This window comes from Hypomesus transpacificus, chromosome 19 (assembly GCF_021917145.1).
Source record: "Hypomesus transpacificus isolate Combined female chromosome 19, fHypTra1, whole genome shotgun sequence".
NCBI lineage: Eukaryota > Metazoa > Chordata > Actinopteri > Osmeriformes > Osmeridae > Hypomesus > Hypomesus transpacificus.
In genome coordinates, this window is record NC_061078.1 from 1,839,653 (window position 1) to 1,858,639 (window position 18,987).

The 18,987-nt window shown below is 44.3% G+C and overlaps 3 protein-coding genes across 5 annotated transcripts in view; 2 read left to right on the forward strand and 1 right to left on the reverse strand.

Annotated features, from left to right (window-relative positions):
- Nucleotides 1-618: 618 nt before the first annotated feature.
- slc12a1 (solute carrier family 12 member 1) lies at nucleotides 619-13,197 on the forward strand. Its single transcript, XM_047041877.1, has 26 exons — nucleotides 619-944; nucleotides 2,383-2,520; nucleotides 2,891-2,966; nucleotides 3,674-3,769; nucleotides 4,098-4,237; nucleotides 4,435-4,545; nucleotides 4,658-4,769; nucleotides 4,863-4,990; nucleotides 5,176-5,260; nucleotides 5,862-6,022; nucleotides 6,197-6,304; nucleotides 6,491-6,614; nucleotides 6,724-6,825; nucleotides 6,953-7,108; nucleotides 7,363-7,462; nucleotides 7,582-7,693; nucleotides 7,849-7,989; nucleotides 8,573-8,679; nucleotides 8,797-8,879; nucleotides 10,054-10,176; nucleotides 10,822-10,950; nucleotides 11,356-11,467; nucleotides 11,729-11,815; nucleotides 12,130-12,265; nucleotides 12,414-12,481; nucleotides 12,580-13,197. The coding sequence occupies exons 1-26, from the start codon at nucleotides 672-674 to the stop codon at nucleotides 12,713-12,715; spliced, it is 3,144 nt and encodes a 1,047-aa protein (XP_046897833.1). The 5' UTR covers nucleotides 619-671; the 3' UTR covers nucleotides 12,716-13,197.
- Nucleotides 13,198-13,363: 166 nt separating this feature from the next.
- dut (deoxyuridine triphosphatase) lies at nucleotides 13,364-16,437 on the forward strand. Of its 3 annotated transcripts, none has more exons than XM_047041345.1 (7): nucleotides 13,364-13,470; nucleotides 14,452-14,605; nucleotides 14,779-14,870; nucleotides 14,983-15,027; nucleotides 15,128-15,202; nucleotides 15,616-15,686; nucleotides 16,306-16,437. In XM_047041345.1, exons 1-7 carry the CDS (start codon nucleotides 13,464-13,466, stop codon nucleotides 16,360-16,362), a joined length of 501 nt encoding a protein of 166 aa, XP_046897301.1. In that variant the 5' UTR covers nucleotides 13,364-13,463; the 3' UTR covers nucleotides 16,363-16,437. The 3 variants fall into 3 exon arrangements, with proteins under 3 accessions (XP_046897301.1, XP_046897299.1, XP_046897300.1); XM_047041343.1 differs by lacking the exon at nucleotides 13,364-13,470 and adding an exon at nucleotides 13,492-13,808; XM_047041344.1 differs by lacking the exon at nucleotides 13,364-13,470 and having other exon boundaries at nucleotides 13,825-14,605.
- A 404-nt stretch (nucleotides 16,438-16,841) lies between these two features.
- The window catches only part of fbn1 (fibrillin 1), a 45,486-nt gene continuing 43,340 nt past the window's right edge, over nucleotides 16,842-18,987 (reverse strand). Inside the window, exons 50-52 of the mRNA XM_047042319.1 lie at nucleotides 18,898-18,987; nucleotides 18,630-18,813; nucleotides 16,842-18,494 (exon numbers count right to left, since the gene is read on the reverse strand). The exon at nucleotides 18,898-18,987 is cut by the window's right edge and continues 142 nt beyond it. Of these exons, the coding sequence (XP_046898275.1) occupies nucleotides 18,111-18,494; nucleotides 18,630-18,813; nucleotides 18,898-18,987 (658 nt within the window). The 3' untranslated portion in view covers nucleotides 16,842-18,110. The remainder of the gene's footprint in view (nucleotides 18,495-18,629; nucleotides 18,814-18,897) is intronic.

Here is an 18,987-nt window from a genome sequence, read left to right on the forward strand (position 1 = left end):
TCATTGCATAGATTTAGGAACTTTAACCTTGAAAGTTTTCCTGGTCACCTTGTGAAGTTTCCGCTACTTTTAACTTCCTGAAGAAGTCAGCCAGTCACCTGGTGATTCATCCCTGAGGATCTGGTTCTTACTGTGAGGGAACACTAACCACAGCCCCATAAAACGGCACAACAGGACAACATGTGCTCTGGCCTCGCACTTCAGACAACAATTTTAATAATCAATTCCTCCACAACCCCAGCAATGTAAGCCTTTATCTGTCCTCGGGCGTTTATGACCTGGTTAATCGTTAAGCAAAGGCTTTGTGTCCCCTGGGATGGAGCAAGGACATATTTGACACCCCTCGTACAGGTTTCTGAAGGTAGATCCAGAAGCTCAGCCAATGACTGTCTGCCAGTTCAGGGGCACAGGGAGAGAGTATAAAGTTTGAGCGTTAGTGCGAAACTTAACCTATATGACTGCTTTGACCCAGCAAGAGGATTTACCTCTTAGAATCAAGTGAGTGTTGATAGACCCTACAAGTCCGCAGACAAGAACTATAAACAAGAGCACCAGACTATCCTGCTGTGGGTCGTCTAATAAAACCTTGTTAGATGATTGAAAACCTTTAGCTTTTTTTAAAATCAATTTAATTGAAAAAGCGACTGAAAACACCCCCTCCATTCTTTCTGATGGAGAAATACCAAGGAAATGGTGGGGAGCATGTTAACCCAGCCTTCGACAGGACTGGCGAGGGGCCCCCCAACTACGAGGACAGCTCCTTTTCTGAGCATGGCTACACCAACGGGGACCGCCGTGACATCCGACCCTCAGTGGTCAGCGCCTTTGGTCACGACACACTGGACCGTGTGCCCAACATTGACTTCTACCGTAACGCAGGGAGCATGAGTGGTCACCGTGCTGTTCGACCATCCCTGCAAGAGCTCCATGAAGTGTTTCAGAAGGTGAGAGTGGGACGGTGTGTGTCAGATGTCCACCTGGACAAAAGGTCTTGTTCTGAGCTGTCCTTATTTGCCTGTATCTGTTTATCATGAACTGCGTGTCCCATTCTGTAAAACACGCATGGGTTACTGTGTTGACTATCTTGTCAACTTCAGTCTCTCTCTTTTCAGAAACACTCTTGGTCTTTCTCTTTCTTGCCATCCTTCTCTCTCTTTCTCTCTTTCTCTCCCTCTCTTTCCTTTCTTTGTTCTAGTTCAGCTTGGCTTTGAGCTTTAGAAATGAACAGCAAGTGTTTAGAGCCGCTGAAAGACAAGAAAGAAAAACTGTTTTTACATTTGTTGAATAATGTATCACACAGGTAACCTTCCTTACACTGACCCCAACCCTGTAACAATGATTTGCACAACATACTGCACACATCTTAACTAGCTAGTCAAAACAGACAAAAATAGACTGCAATTAAAACTTATCTTTGACACTAATCTCTGACACAGTCGTCAGACGCATGCACCTTCGTATGCCTCACAGTATTTGTTACACTGGCAAAAATAAAAGCTGAAGTCAGTCTTTGCATTTTAGAAGTTCAGTAAATCTATTTGGAATCTCACACCACATCGTTTTTTAAAGCCTAAATAAAAAGATTATCAGCAGAATGTGTTCCTTGCACCATAAATCTGTGGTCGTGCATGGGAATTATTCATTTAAGAATATTTTGGCAGGGCAAGAGAACAATTAGGAGATTAGATTTGTTTGGCCTTCAGAGGTATGTTGCCGGTTTAGGCCTTTATTACAGTAAAACAAGCCGTGTGCTTATTATGTTTACCTTTTCAATACAATGTATATTGTGTACATTGTTATTGATTGAACTGTGCTGCTCTCTTTGTTGGTCTTTTCCATTGATAACACTCATCATAACAAAAGCTGAGAAACTGCTGATTTTTCATGTCTCGCTGTTCCACCTCTCTCTCTCTCTCTCTCTCTCTCTCTCTCTCTCTCTCTCTCTCTCTCTCTCTCTCACACACACACACATACACACACACACACTCATCGTCTTCAAGGACAAGAGCTCAGGATGGTAATGCTTTTGTAAACATTTATTAATCGTCTGCTGAATCAAACCATATGGCTTCTTGCTCCTCTTGAAATTCTCTGCGGTGGGCCAGCAGGAACAAACACACACACACCCGTATATTGGCACAGTCACGTACACACACACACACACACATACAAGAAAAAGAACAAGGACATTCAATGTGAAGACAAAACACTCCTGTCTTCTGAATGTTGCTCTGTCATCAGCGGTTGGCTCTGAATTCCACTAACAACGATGCTTTCTCCCCCTTGAAACCTCAAAGAAAAAAAGAAAAACAAGAAAAAAGCACATCTCATTCACTAGAGTGATCACACTTTTGTTTCTCTGACTGTTGTCTCTACATATAGAATGGAGCAATCTCAGTGCCAGACACAGTGGAGGACACGGAGGGGAGCGATGGGACCCCTTCAGAGGACCTGGAGGCCGACATCCCCATGGAGGGCAATGGAGGGTCGGGAAAGTTTGGCTGGATCATAGGGGTCCTGGTGAGTGATGCTAAGTCAGGGAGTCTTCTCACCTGGTTGGGTGACTGTGGCCTGGCCTTAGTAAGGATCACCAGACACACCTCAGCCCACAGGTCCTGTCGCAATCCAGAGTCAGACACATACAGGAATGCAGATGAAAATATGCCTGTCTGGCTAAATGGGCCACATTTACACGACAGACCGAAGTGCTCATGTTACTGTAATGAATGTGCATTGTCCCTTATAAAAAAAAAGAGACATAAATGCATATCTGTGGTTCGTTACTGTCAGGTCCAGCTCTTGAACGCAATGGGGTGGTTGTCCACTGAGCAATGTGTGTCTGAAATGTCATTGTCCCAATCCTAATCTATAATCCATTTCCGCTGCTCAGGTGAGATGCATGCTGAACATCTGGGGAGTGATGCTCTTCATTCGGCTGTCCTGGGTGTTTGGACAGGCTGGCTGGGGTGAGTTAGCAAAGGGACACTGCCCCCCATATCCCCCACTTAGACCACTGCCCAAGAGAAGTAAACAAGTAGAATAATGTGTGTCCTTAAAGGAATCCAAGGTCAAGCTATGGGATATCAAAGGAGAGACCCACATTAAGAATGTTAGTGTGTGTGTCCTGTGCTTGCAAATGGATGGAGGGTGCTGGTTCTGTTAATGGGCCGTGTCTAATGGCTATGAAGGCCTGAAACAGCCATAGGCTGCAGGTCGGGACCAGGTAAAACCCAGGTTAGTTATTGCCTCTGGCCTTCCAGCATAATTAGCCCTTAGAGTGGGCAATTTGAGATGCATCAAAGCTTCACTCTCTTTCTGAGGGTGTAAAAGGTGACTGGTGGAGTTTTATGAGTTAGTTTAGTTTCATTGGCCAAAAACCAGATTGTATCAGACCAGACCAATAGACCAGACCACAACCTCTAATAGGCCACATGCCAACATTTTGTACTTATTATTCCGGAAGAATAAGACATTGTACATTCACAATAAGTAACACCCAATAGATTCCCAACGAAGAGCTTGAGGCTAAAGCTTGAGCTCAAGTTTGCTCAAAAGAACAGCATTGAATAGTAACAACTTAGTTACGTTTTACCCAGACTAAAGGTACCTGCAAGATGAATTGAGAGTTGGTTGAAATGGGTGTAAATGTGTTGTGTGTGTGTGTGTGTCGCAGGTCTGGGCATTGTGGTGATTTTGCTGAGCTGTGTGGTGACTTCCGTCACCTGCCTTTCCATGTCGGCCATCTGCACCAACGGAGTGGTCAGAGGAGGTGAGGTCATTTGGAACACATACCACGGAACATTCTCCATTAATACACGACCGTGCCACCGAGCATAGATCCAAAGACAGCCCTGGACAGACGCTTACCAGATTTGAACGAAATGTTCTATCTTGAGATGTATTATCTCTTGTGCAGTGAAATCAATTAGTTGCTCATTAAATGAGATTAACACAAGGGCTGGCTCCATATCCACATGTCAAATGTCCAATTTTTTTAAGTTTACTGCTGCATGACACAACCTACACAGATACAAAATCAAACGAAAAGGGATGTAGTGATTAATCTTCTACTTTGTGTGTGTGTGTGTGGTTTCCAGGAGGGGCGTACTACCTGATATCTCGCAGTCTGGGTCCAGAGTTTGGCGGCTCCATCGGCCTAATATTTGCCTTTGCTAATGCGGTGGCTGTGGCCATGTATGTGGTGGGCTTTGCTGAGACTGTGGTGGACCTCCTCAAGGTACGCGGACTTTCATCGCCTCAGCATCAGTGTGTTGGGTGATTCAGTTACACACTTTGGACATGCCTCAGTGCCCCCTTTTGACAGATGATCTCTCTCTCTCTTTTTTTCTTTCTTTCTTTTTCTCTTTCTTTCTTTCTTTTTTTCTTTCTTTCTTTCTTTCTTTCTTTCTTTCTTTCTTTCTTTCTATTCTCCAGGACAATGCAGCCATCATGGTGGATGAAGTGAATGATATCAGGATTATTGGCTGCATCACAGTGCTGTTGCTGTTGGGGATCTCGTTAGCTGGGATGGAGTGGGAGGCCAAGGTGAGACAGAGACTTCCACAAAAAAACACACCAGCGTTTCCAGGAACGCCATCCACGCCCTGACAATGACACAAATCTTTAACAAAAACCAAATGTTTTTCCTTTTCTGTAGGCCCAAATATTTCTGCTCATTATCTTGCTGGTGGCCATCGTGAATGTGTTCGTGGGAACAGGCATCCCAGCAACTGTGGATAAGAAATCCAAAGGTTTCTTCAACTATCACGGTGAGGGAGAGCAGCCCTGATTGCGATGTGTGAGAGAGTCTGTCGTACGTCTTAGAACTGGCCCTTCATCTGCATCTCCCTCCTCTCCAACAGCCAACATATTCCTGGAAAACTTTCCACCGAAATTCCAAGACGGGGAGTCGTTCTTCTCGGTGTTTTCTATTTTCTTCCCTGCTGCTACGGGTATTCTGGCTGGAGCCAACATCTCCGGAGATCTGAGGGTGAGATTACGGACTTTGGGATCGGAGAATAGGGAGCGGGAAGATGATGCTGTTGCTTGACTGCTTTACAGTAACGTCCTACAGCACTCTTCATCAAATTGGACACTGTGCAGTCATACAAAGACACCTTATCATCCATGTTTTGTTACAAACCATGATGTCATCATCATATCTGTTTTCTCCAGGACCCCCAAGCTGCCATTCCCAAAGGCACCCTGTTGGCCATCATCATCACTGGGGTCACCTACCTAGGGGTGGCCCTCTGTGTCGGTGAGCATTGTTTTGTTTCCAGTGTGGTCACACCGCTCTGTAAAAACGTGTTCAGTCGTCATTATTGGCAAAGATGGTAACTTATTAATCAGCTCTAAAGGAGTTACTGAGGCAACTGTCTAATTTATATTTGATAATACCATAAACCCATCTCACGGTAGCTTACAGTAAATGGATGATTTTTACAATATCTCTTTCCTGAAAGGCTGCAGTGTCTCGCTTAGAAAAAAAACACTACACAGGAGCACACTTCCTGATACACGCACACACACTTTAAGATCGTTCTCACTCAGCAATGGCTAGCGGCCAATACAGTTAAGTCACACACACACACACACACACACACACACACACACACACACACACACACACCCAATCACACAAACACACACTGACACACACAATCATACTGACACCCACCAAACAGTCAGACACACACACCCCTCTATCCACATGCAAAGTAGTGCATAGGTGTTACTGGAAGGGAGAAATGCAAGGCAAATGTCACTTCAGCAGAGACATGGCCACTGCTATTAGGATGTTGAGACAAACATTTCAGATCAATCTTAACATATGTCTGCTCTGTGCTCTCATTGGTTAGTTGGAACCACTGTGCGTGAAGCCACAGGGAACATAAACGACACTGTTGCCTTGGGGACGTTTTGTAAAGGCTCAGTGTCAGTATCAGCCTGTGAACTGGGATTCAACTTCTCCTCCTGCTTGGAAGACGACTGTAAATTTGGCCTGATGAACAACTTCCAGGTACGATGTGGACTCTGCTGTTCATCCACTTTGTCAAACATTGAAAACACACCAAATCCATGCGTTCAGATTGTCAACAGAACACTTCAGCGTTGTATGACGTGATATACATGTCTGTTATGACATGGTGCTGATGGTTTCTAACTCATCCTGACCCCCGACCCTTGACCCCAGGTTATGACCATGGTCTCAGGGTTCGGCCCCCTCATCATCGCTGGGACCTTCTCCGCCACCCTCTCCTCCGCCCTGGCCTCGCTCGTCAGCGCTCCCAAAGTCTTCCAGGTCAGTCGTAGACACACAGCCGTGTAGAAGGCGTATGATGAAGGGACATTGAAGTGCACACACATCCTAAAAATGCTGATGTTTTATTTGTGTGTCACGTCTGGGCTACATTCACGTGTGGGCTGCATTCACGCCTGGGCTACATTCACGTGTACTCCAGTTGTGACGCTATCTTCGCTCCCTCAGGCTTTGTGCAAAGACAACATCTACACGGCCCTGCACTTCTTCGCCAAAGGTCACGGCAAGAACAACGAGCCGCTGAGAGGCTACGTCCTCACCTTCATCCTCGCCGTGGCCTTCATCCTGATTGGTCAGTCCCTTTCTGCCTGTCCGTCTGCCCCGTCTGTCTTTCTGTCCATACTTTTGAACCCCCGCACCCCCGTCCGCCCCCCTGTCCTGACTGTCTTGTGGGTCTGCAGCCGATCTGAACGTCATCGCCCCGATCATCTCCAACTTCTTCCTGGCGTCCTACGCTCTCATCAACTTCTCCTGCTTTCACGCGTCCTACGCCAAGTCTCCAGGTGAGTCTCCAACACTTCAACTAACTCCCACGCAGGCAAGCACATGCACACACTCAAAAACAAACACACACACACACAGAAAACGGTGGTGTTCAGCACAGCTAATTGCTGTTTTCCTCTTTCGTAGGATGGAGACCTGCTTACCGGTTCTACAACATGTGGCTGTCTCTGTTTGGAGCTCTGCTCTGCTGCGCTGTCATGTTTGTCATTAACTGGTGGGCTGCCCTACTCACGTATGCCATCGAGATCCTTCTCTACGTCTACGTCACTGTCAAGAAACCAAGTGAGTGGTTCGTATGTGTACCCCGGTGTGTATTCCGGTGCGCAGTCCTGTGTGTGTCTCACAGCTCACCTGTGTGTGTGGATGACAGCTCACCTGTGTGTGTGGATCACAGCTCACCTGTGTGTGTGGATCACAGCTCACCTGTGTGTGTGGATCACAGCTCACCTGTGTGTGTGGATCACAGCTCACCTGTGTGTGTGGATCACAGCTCACCTGTGCCTGTGACTCACAGCTCACCTGTGTGTTCCCCTCAGAGGTAAACTGGGGTTCGTCCACCCAGGCGGTGACGTTCGTCAGTGCGGTGAGCAACACTCTATCTCTCAGTGGAATCGAGGACCACGTCAAAAACTTCAGGTGAGAGACAACATTAGGCTTTACAGAGATCAAGGTCACGCACGCTGTTGTCATGTGCCATTATGACCATTAAAAGGACGGTGTCATCTTTTCTGAAAAGGTTTGTCTCTTTTCCCCAGGCCTCAGTTCCTTGTGTTGACTGGATCACCAAAGACTAGACCTGCTCTGCTGGACCTGGCTCACAGCTTAACCAAGAACTATGGCCTCTGTATCACGTGCGAAGTACTCACGGTGAGAGAGAAAAGAGAGAGAGAAGGGAAAGGGGGAGAGAGATGGAGGGGTATGGAGAGGGGTAGAGAGAGAGACAGAGAGAGAGACACCAGGGAAGAGAGAGGAGTGTTCACACCAAACACTGTTCACCGTGTGTCTCGTTGAACTCCCTGCAGGGTCCCAGATCAGACGTCCTCCTCGATATGAACTCTAAGATGGAGACAAACCAGCAGTGGCTCAACAAGAAGAAACGGAAAGCTTTCTACGCTGCTGTGGCCTGTGACACTTTCAGGGAGGGAACAGAGATTCTGCTGCAGGTCAGTTGGCCATCCAATTGGTTCAAATTTGAAAAACAACCGACCAATCCGATGGGATGTTTTCTGAACACACTTTTTATCACCATTGATCTATGAAACAGACAGGCAGTCTGATTTGGAAATGGATTGCATATTGTCTAAGTGCTCTCTGCACCCTCAAGCGCACTACAAACAGAGGTTAATACCAAACCGCATTCGACTTTCATTACACAGAAATTCTTACTCTTTATAGTTTTTTTTATTTCCTCAGCAAATTATCAGTTTTGGCCCGACCAGTATAAGAACTCTAGTCTGAACCGGTTGTGTTGTGTCGGAGTTTACAAGAGATGAGGAGGGCGGAAGGGCAGTGTTATGACCAAGGCTATCTCCGATTGGAGATGAGCCCGGAGGGCATTGCCAAGATCGCTCAACTTCAAACACAAGAGCAGATTAACAGCTATAATCGATTCATACTGCCTTGAATGAGGCGTGGCAGGGTGGAGAGATCTACTGAGGGGCGCAGGCTGTGGAACAGCTCAACTTGATCTGTTGTGCTGTCTCTGGAACTTGATACACATCATGAATGTCAACTGTTACCCTGCAGGGAGCTGGTCTTGGACGCTTGAAGCCAAACACCTTGATGATCGGCTTTAAGAAAGACTGGAGAACGATCGACTCCAGCGCCGTCAAAAGCTATGTGGGAGTGCTGCAGTGAGTGACCAGCCGCACACGTACACGTGCACGCACACAGATGTGTTATGGTGGCATGTGGGTCATATGCATCATTGTCACTGTGGAGCTGACCTCCCTGTTCTCGGTCTGTTTCAGCGATGCCTTTGACTTTGAGTACGGAACGGTGGTGCTTCGAATGGGCCAGGGTCTGGACATCGCCCACATCATTGAGGCTCGAGGTGGGCACAGGGCACTCGCCCATCAAAAGGTCACACAAACACAGTGCTCACGAAAGTGTCGAGGTGAACATGTTCAGGCTTTGTTCTAGTAGGAATCTGCTGATATCAACATACTGTTGTCCTGCAGGACAACAACCCCAAGTTTATTACTGCATGTGGTTACTGCAAGATATTAGCTATCAGCAGAGGAAACTTGCTGACACTAATAAGCCTATTAATGTCATTAAAAGGCTTGAGGGTTGAGGTTGGCTGAGGGGCAGTTCCATGGGCGTATGTGAAGCCCTCTGTGAAATTGCTTTAAAAAAAAAAAAAAGAAGAAGATATGATTAGGGATAAACAGGGTCCAAAATAGAACTGCGATGACTAAGTTATATATTCTCATATCAAAATGTTTTCTTTGTAGTTTCTGATAACAGCCAAAAGTACATTTACATTTAGCAGACACTTTTATCCAAAGCGACTTCCAAGAGAGATTTACAAAAGTGTATAGGTCACTGATCATAACAATGAGATAGCCCCAAACATTGCGGGTAGCCAAAACATGAAGCATACATTGTGAAAAACCAAATAAATGCCAATGGTAAGAACCATAATAGCATGTAGTTAAACGAGTTACAATTAAACAACATGAACCTCAAAAAAGTGCAAGAGTGTACCTGTAGAAAAGGAATCAACAGTAAAATATTTTACAGCGAGTACAATAATTTTTATCCGTTACAACTAACCAGCAAGATCAACAAGTCTCTCAATAAGAGTCATTATGATCCTGGAAGAAACTAGCATCAGGTCCAGCAAATCATTCCTAAGTACACATTAACTATTGATAACATTGGCATTCCAGAGGTCTTTGGTCTCCAGATTGCATGCAGTTGTGGCACAGATAAAGGTCCTCTGATAAGCTTGTGGTGGAACGACTACCGTATAAATTTTACCTGACAGTCTGTTCAAGGACTGTTAAATGATTACACCCACTTGAACAATACTGGGCTAAAAATAAACACAAAAAATAATGCATTTAAGAGGCCATTCAAAGCCAAAAAATAAATATGCAAGGTTTACTAGAAATAAATGGTGAACATGTTATTAGACAAACACTATTTTTTTTATTTAAGAAGAGCACATGCTGCACCTGCATGAAGGCATAGTGTTTGTATGTAAACATGTTGTCCCACAGAGGAGATGGAGAGAGCTGTTGAGGAGCAGCAAGCCCTGGAGAATGAGAACATGGACGGGGGGAAGAGCAAGGGACTCTTCAGGAAGTCCAGGAAGTCTTCTAAACAAGTTCTCACCACCAGAGGTATCAGGCCACTGTTGCTTCCAGGGACTGTTCTCCACGGCTGTGGAATGTTTGACATTTGGCTCATGATCTGTTTTGTTTTTACTGCAGGAATTTTTTGTAGAAAGTATAAATATGGAGAGATGCATGAAGAGATGCATTGTGACATCTATTTTTCTTAATCTCGCTCAGTTCTTTTTGGGCTATCCTTCTCTCCAAACGTGCACACACAGATGCACATATTTACACATACACATTTACACACACACACATGGTTCTCTAAAATTGACTTTTCAAAAAAACGCATAGAGCTTTTTCTCCATTAGCTTTCAGAGCAAAATAGCATTTAAAGAAATGAGGCCCCCATTACAACCATTCTTCTGAAGTCCTGTACCTTACTCTGCTCTCCAACTAGAAAGCACCGAAAAACAATCAAATCAGCTGCTCTCCTCATGAAGTAATGCAATAACCCATCATCCACCAGTAAAATAATCTCCAGGAGCACCCCCTCTTCACTCCAGACAGTCTATCTCCCTTTACAATTTCCCTCCTCTCCCTGTCTCTATTCCCATCCTTACTTCATCTCACTCCACCCCTCCCTCCTTTACCCATCCACCACCAGCAGAAATTTCAGATACGTTCTTTGTCCTTATCTCTCTCTCTCAGTGTCTGTGACCAGCCCCCCATGCCCCCAGGCGGTCAAGGTGAATGATAGGCTGGTGGAGGCCAGTACTCAGTTCCAGAAGAAACAGACCAAAGGCACCATTGACGTGTGGTGGATGTTTGATGATGGAGGTAAGTCTTAGTCGCCTTAAGCATTCCACTCAGTCTCCATAAAAACAAAAACAACGTTTTACAACCCCCCTCATTTCGTCACTAAAACAAAAGTACAAAATATGCAAAAGAAGGTTATTACATTCCCATAATTCTCTATCCAATTAATCTAGCTATGTTTGTGAAATGTTTACATTTTACATTTAGTAATTTAGCAGACGCTCTTACCCAGAGCGACTTACAGTAAGTACAGAGACATTCTCCCCGAGGCAAGTAGGGTGAAGTGACTTGCTTAAGGACACAACATCATTTAGCATGGCCGGGAATCGAACCAACAACCTTCTGATTAATAGCCTGACTCCCTAACCACTCAGCCGTTTTACACCCTTTTTCCTATGTTCCTAAGCAGTTGTCTCCTTGTATCAGGTCTGACCCTGTTACTGCCCTACATCCTGACCACCAGGAAGAAGTGGAAGGACTGTAAGATGAGGATCTTCATCGCAGGACAACCTGGACGCTCTGAGCTGGACAAAGAGGAGTATGTTAGAAAGCAGATATTAGGCCAATACTATATGCATCATAATATGAAAGGTCTATTTGGTAATGGAATACAGACATATGTTATGTAACATCAATGTTCTAATTCAAACAAATGAAGTGTTTTTAGATCATAAAGAAAGATGTTTGGAAATGTAAAACATATCCAACGATATGGATTTTAACTGATTGTATGAATACCAAAGATGTAATTGTAATTAATAATCAGTGTTTAATACAGTACATTCTTTTTTCCTTGTAGGATGAAGTCTTTGTTGCAGAAGTTCAGGATCAAGTGTACTGACATTAATGTTATTTCTGACATTAACATCAAACCCAGCGCTGAAAGGTAATTCTTCAAACTATTCATAATGTTGTATTTCTTCTTCTATCAGAAACTTGAATCCTAGTTGAATCCTTTTACTCTAAGACAGAATCCAGAGGCAAAACATTATAGTATACTACTGACAGCTCAGTTAAGTTATGTAAACAGCCAACATTATATATAAATACACACTAAGATAAGAGCATACAGTAACCTCTAGCTTTACTGAAGAAGCGCAATACCAAGAAAATGTAATCTACTTGGTGTTTTACAATGCTACAGTAGCATCGTAAAACACCAAGTAGTCAGTCCATCTGCCTGTCTTTCTCTTCCTCCAGCTTGAAGGCATTTGAGGACATGATTGAACCTTTCCGTCTGCATGAAAGCTCCAAGGACAGGGCTCAGGCAGAAGCTCTGATGAAAGACAACCCCTGGAAGATCACTGACGCAGAGCTTGACAGCTTCGAAGAGAAGGTCAGATCACCCATCAAAAAAACAATGACCTTCTCATTTAATATATCATAGGATCTTCACATTCAGACAGACATGTCTATATTTAGTTGTGATTATCAGGTAGTTTTAATGCTTTTTAAATCCAACATTGAATTCTGTCTCGCTATAGACTAACCTCCAGGTGCGACTGAATGAGCTACTGCAGGAGAACTCAAGAGCAGCCAACCTCATCATTGTGTGAGTATATGCAGTGTGCCGGATGACAAACTGTCAGGCTAGGTTTACTATAGCTACAGTGAGCTGAACCCAGTGGTCGGTCTTCTTTGTCCCTGCAGGAGTATGCCCATCGCTCGTAAAGAGTCGGTCTCTGATCACCTCTACATGGCTTGGCTGGACATACTGAGCAAGAACCTTCCTCCCACCCTGCTCATGAGAGGAAATCACAAGAGTGTGCTCACCTTCTACTCCTGAGCACCCCAACAATTGAACAACAAGGCAGTCACTACGTGACCATCCAAGAACGTTTTCTTTTGAGTCAGATCTGTCTTTTATGTATAGCCAAATTACAGGAATTGTGATGAATACAGTCATACGGACATGGGACTGTGTAGTAGAATGGGTCACAGTTACTTTGACAGTGACTACACTGCCCTCTGTTGGAATTGTACATTTGAATGTGTTAATAGTCTTAATTTAGAGGATGAAATTATTTTGTATGCGCTATATATTATGATGTACTATGAACCTGTATGAAAATTGACAGGATGTGACCATGTTCAGATCTACATGCTGCACATGCAACCAGTGGTAGGCCTATAGGTGACTTAAAATGTATATTTGATATATTCTCAAAAATAATTTCATAGCACTTCGGTTTGGGATAATAAGACAACTTAAGATACCCATGTGAGTGGCTTATGTTAAATAAAGAAATGCTGATTTATTCCGACCTGTTCTGTAGCCTATTTGTTGAGACGATCATTGTATGTACTATTATACTACATTAACGATTAATAAACGTTTATTGCTAATATTTTCAATCATATGTATATATTTAAGAATATATGAATATGAATATTTATGATTTCGGAAAATTAGGACAGAGATTTTTGGATCTCTGGAATAGCGTGACAGGTAGCATGTGGACACAGGTGTGAGGTTATTTTTAAACTAGTAGTCTAACGCCAGGAAGCAACGGACGGATGGGGACCAACGTGACATGGAAGGTACAGTGGGCCCTAAACGCTCATTTGGTCAAATCCGAAGAAATATAAAGAATACGTCCGATCGAATGAAACATTGGGAAAGCATCTAGAATATTTATTAAATGAGCGGCTGAAGGAGAGGAAGCAGAACTGAAGAGTTACGCCCCCAAAGACAGTGAATTAAGCTAGCGTTAGGTGGTGTGGCGTAGTTTACCCTGTAGCGAAGATGATGCATTTATGGAAACAAGCACTTGACATGCGGTGTTGTTTTTCTGTTGCCTATGCCAACCGTTATCTGTTTTCAGAGACAACATCTAATTTGTATTTTCAAAATCATGTCCAGAGACGTTATCACGATGGTGAGGACATTAGTGTTTGTACATAGGGACTAGGCGAGGAGTATGCGTAAGGACGGTCATTAGCTAGAAACAGTAATGTCCTTTTAACGCGTTTGCACTAGCCTAGCTAGCCGCTAAGTGATACCAAAGAATAATAGTTTTGTTTTAACAACTCTGGATGTTTTGCCTAGCTTTTTAAAGATGTGTCCTTGTATGTCAAGGTGTTGCTTTATTTATACATATTCGTATTGAGTTGCTTGCCAGCTCCAAGATTGTTGCTAGGAATAGCTAATAGCTAGATGCTACATTTAGTAAATAGTACAGTTCTCGCGAGAACCTGGACAGGATCACGGGAACTTTTTAAAACATACACCAAAAACCATTATTATCAGTCAGTAGTCGTGAAATATGTATGTTCTTATTATGAAAAAGTATACAAGCAATAGCATTTAAAAAGTGTGCATGTAGAGTATGCCGTGTTTATTAAAATGTTCGTTTACTACTCTGTGTGGGTGGAGCAAACGTTTCTTTAGGGGCATTGCGGCGGGAAATTCATTCAAGCTCATTTCCCTGCACTGGCTGGTCTCTTTTCTGTTGCCTCTTTTCATAGGTTTTTAAAAGTTACCGCCATACATTTTTTACTTACAAAACATGCCTTGCTCAGAAGTTACAGATGTGACCGCTGTCTCATCTCTAAAGAGGACAAAAACTGAACTTCCAAACGAGTTCAACACTGTGTTGAAATTCGCCAAACTGTCCGAGCACGCCACTACTCCAACCAGAGGGTCGACAAAAGCAGCGGGCTATGACTTGTACAGGTTGGTACTTTCGCATGCATAGTCTAAGAGTATGTGTGACTTGGTTGGTCTCAGATTTTGTTTTTACTTGTCATTAAAACGATAGATATACCATGTATATAACAGTCTCATTAAGTAGAACAAAAGCTCGTCTGCGTGAATGCTAGCAAATATTCTATTATTTACCCTCACAGTGCATATGACTACTCAATTGGGCCTATGGACAAGGGCATAGTGAAGACTGATATACAGATAGCAGTTCCCCATGGCTGTTACGGGAGAGTGGGTGAGTGATTTGAGATATCGACCCTGTTAATTCAGCTATGACATATAACATCATTAAATTGTGATTGTTCTGAAGTGAAGTTTCATTATTATTTGTTCCACCTTTTCCACAGCTCCAAGGTCTGGCCTGGCAGCTAAGCACTTCATAGACGTTGGAGGTAAATACATGTAATTCAGTTCTGTGAGCCAGGCTCTTTATGGTACGAAAAAAAAAAAAAATGTTACAGGCTATGTCTTAATTTGACCTTTTTCCCAAAGCTGGAGTTGTTGACGAGGACTACAGAGGAAATGTCGGAGTAGTGCTCTTCAACTTCAGCAAGGAGACCTTCAACGGTGAGTGGACACGATAACAGTGTTTTCTCCCAACTGGTTTCCAGACTAACTGGTTAGTCTGGTTTAGTAAGCATGCCAGCTATGCGTTCACCGAACAGTAGCAGCTGCCATCTGCCTCTATCACAAACGTCACAAACTCAAACTTAATACTGGCGATTTTCAAGTCGGATCTCATATTTTTTCTGCGGCGAATATGAAAGTATAAGTGAACACTACATTACAGCTTTTCACAACAAAATAAATGGAGACCAAAAAAGTATTTGCAAGTTCGCATGCTTACAGAAACCAGTTAGTCTGGAAACCACTTGGGCGACAACTTCAATGACCGATTCTTTCATTTCTACGTGCAAATGTCTGAAGTGCCTCAGCTGCCTCGTAGTGTGTTCAGTGTTCTGTTCCTCTTTGTCTCACAGTGAAAAAGGGGGACCGGGTAGCTCAGCTGGTCTGTGAAAGAATCTGCTACCCAGATATAGTGGAGCTCCAGGTAAGCGTCATGAGCAGCTGGCTACAAACCCTGCTCTTCCACGAGCTCTCCATGCTTGAATTACAGCTCAGAAGAGCTGAAAGGTAGGAGTCACGTGGCTGAGCGGTTAGGGAATCGGGCTAGTAATCAGAAGGTTGCCGGATCGATTCCCATGCTGTACAAATGACGTTGTGTCCTTGGGCAAGGCACTTCCCCTTACTTGCCTCAGGGGAATGTCCCTGTACTTACTGTAAGTCACTCTGGATAAGAGCGTCTGCTAAATGACTAAATGTAAAGGTAAGAGCCAATCAAAGAACAAAATATGATTGGAGCTAATAAGTGATAAACATTGTTGACAGGCTGTTTATTGTATTGGTCATCTCTGAGGGGCGTGGGCACGTAATACCACAGTTAACCTAATGTAGTATTACATTTAGTCATTTAGCAGACGCTCTTATCCAGAGCGACTTACAGTAAGTACAGGGACATACCCCCGTCATTTGGCGCGTCCGGGAATCAAACCGGCAACCTTCTGATTAATAGCCCGATTCCCCAACCGCTCACCCATCTGACTCTGTAGTATTAAAGCTTTGTGTATGAAGATGTGTCCTAATGCTACGGTTGACTTCCTGTGTTCCAGACTCTGGATGAGACCGAGCGTGGATCGGGAGGATTCGGCTCCACAGGAAGGAACTGATACCTTATTGTAAACATGAATTTTAATGTTGGTCTATGAAATTGTTGTAAAAATAAAGTGATTTTTCATACTTAAGTTAATTTATAATCTTTATATCAATGTTGTGTGCTATTCCACACTCCTGCCACTAAGGGGTGCTGTTGAACTATTATTGGAACATTAGACACTAGGTATGTTTACAATCAGAAATATACACGAAATACATGACTATTGGGTGACTAACTGACTAGGGTATAATCTGTCATTGCAGGATTGCTTCTGATGCTACCAAAGATCTGTAGTCAATTTAATTTACAAATGAACAAACTGAACAACAAAAGTATTTTTGTGAACTTGTATCAAATGTAACCATTTTACATCAACAACAACAAGGAAAGGCAGGGGGTTCTTGTGATTGATGTGGCTGATGATGGACCCTTGTGGAGCTCCACATCATGGATGCAACATCAGCATCAAGACAGTACTACACCAAAGACATGTTACACCAAAAAAAAAGTTTTATTTTATTGTGAATTTACAACTAAACCCTCACTGATGTGAACAGAGAGCAGACAGGTGTCTAAGGCTGGTCTGATTGTCATCCATCGCTATGGCGACACGGCACTGATTGTACTTGCAAGAGAGTTTGTGGTCGTAAAGACCTCAGTGCATAATCATGAAGGCACAGGTTTGGCATCATCACAATGATGTGTTTGTGTGTGTGTGTATGTATGTATACACAGTTTACAAAAGTAGTTGGTCATTATAAGCACCATTACAAACCCATCCATATCAGGGTCTCTCTAGTTTACAAATGCTTCATAGATTAAAAGTGGCATTGATTATTACAGTATAAACACACTTAATTTACATGTACTGTATAGGAGAGAGCAGATAGGCTATGGAGCTAGCTTTGGTTTGGTTGCAAAGACACTTGAAAGGGCAGACGGAATGACATTTTTAGCTACTGTGTTTTGTCAAAGAGTACAGTGCATTCAGAAGTCTATGTGTTAGTTTTTTTTACTAGCACCTGTATATTAATAATGTCTAGTCAGTAGGAAAAATGGAAAAGCATAGTTAAGATGAGCAAAAGTAATCTTTCAAGCTTGGACTCGGGCTGCATCTCAATGATCTAAAGTGGTTTCCTTCTCATCCTCTGCTTTCTTCATTTCAACTGAGAACACAGGATGAATCAAGGCTGTATGAGGGAAACCTTAGTACATCGATTCAGATGGGAGAAAGCCAGGAAAGGAAACCACTTTAGAGTATTGAGAGCCCACCTTGTCTTCCACCTCTGCCGAGTGGTCCATGCATCCCTCAAAACGGTGCACAATTCAACATATCATTATACAAAACCTTCACAACAATCCCTTATCCAGACAAGCCACGTTCATGCCGTCCAGAGCTTTCTGCACAAAGCGATTGTCTTCGTCTGAGGATCAAGAATTCATCTGTTACCTGCACTCTTTCAGATGTAGCTGGAATTTGAACACACAACACGTTGTATCTATGATATGTGGAATCATCTTTGGGAATCAAACTATGTGGTCCCCCTCCCTCCATTGTCTCTTTGGTGGTATGCCTCTCTCTCTACCCCCCCCCCCCCCCTCTCTCTTTCTCAGAGCAGTAGCCCCTAACCACTGACACAGCGCTAGACCACACCCTCCCCCTTCTCCTTGGTGATGGAGGTCTGGACAAAGGGGGGCCGGGTGAACTGAGCCTGGGTCGCTGGTTAGGGGGGCTGTTCAGCCGTCTCAGTCTTGTTCTGGTTAATGGAGGATGAGCTGGACCCTCATCCTCAGTGTGTCTCCCAGCTGTCCCGTGAGGTAGTCTTTATCGTGCGTGTCCTCCAGCTTGTCCAGCTCCTTCTTCCTGTACAGAGCCACGCTGCTGATCTGGAGCTCATACGCCCCGGCGACCAAGGCCTTCTTCTTGGACAGGTGTAGGTAGCTCACGCCCTCCCTCTGGTTGATCTTGAAGTGGCCTTCCTCGTTGCCGTAGTCGATGGTGTAGCGCACGTGGTTGGTCAGGGTGGAGAGGGCGGGGGTGAACTCGAGGATGTGGTCCCGGGTGGTCAGGTCGCTGATGTTGAGGTGGAACATGAGGACGTCTTCGATGCTCACGCTGGCCAGGCTAACGGTCTCCTGCTCTTCCTGAAGGGAGACACAAAAGCAGGAGCGGTCGGGCACAGGGCGCTACGGTACCACGCGTGAGCAAACTCACAAACACGCACATCAACACACCCTCACGAACACACACAGACACCCTGACCGACACGTCGTCCTCACCTGTGCCTCTGCCACAGGTTCCTCCAGGGTAGAGTTGCTGCTACGGCGTTTGCGTCCCTTCTTGGGGTATCCGTTTATCTTACACTCATAGCAGGCCTCGGGGGAAAGAGAGTTCTCATCGGTCTCTCCTCCTTGCTCCGGACCGAGGCCACCATTACTGAAGCCTACACCTGAGACACAGTGCCTGAAACACACACCACACGGCAGTCAAACACAACGTCTCGACCGTTGTCAGGTCGATGAATGTATCAGTAGTTCAAACGCATACCCCTGTCCTGCGCGGTAGTATCCAGTTGGACAGCCACACAGGTAGCCTCCGTCCGTGTTGGAGCAGCCGTAGCTACAGGGGTTCTGCGTG

Coding starts and splice junctions, on each gene's coding strand:
- slc12a1 (XM_047041877.1), top strand. CDS start 672: ATGGAGAAATACCAAGGAAATGGTGGGGAGCATGTTAACCCAGCCTTC. Junction 2,967..3,673: donor GTTTGGACAGGCTGGCTGGG/GTGAGTTAGCAA, acceptor TGTGTGTCGCAG/GTCTGGGCATTGTGGTGATT. Junction 6,826..6,952: donor GTCCTACGCCAAGTCTCCAG/GTGAGTCTCCAA, acceptor CCTCTTTCGTAG/GATGGAGACCTGCTTACCGG.
- dut (XM_047041343.1), top strand. CDS start 13,676: ATGATGCATTTATGGAAACAAGCACTTGACATGCGGTGTTGTTTTTCT. Junction 14,871..14,982: donor TGGCTGTTACGGGAGAGTGG/GTGAGTGATTTG, acceptor CCTTTTCCACAG/CTCCAAGGTCTGGCCTGGCA. Junction 15,203..15,615: donor CAGCAAGGAGACCTTCAACG/GTGAGTGGACAC, acceptor TTTGTCTCACAG/TGAAAAAGGGGGACCGGGTA.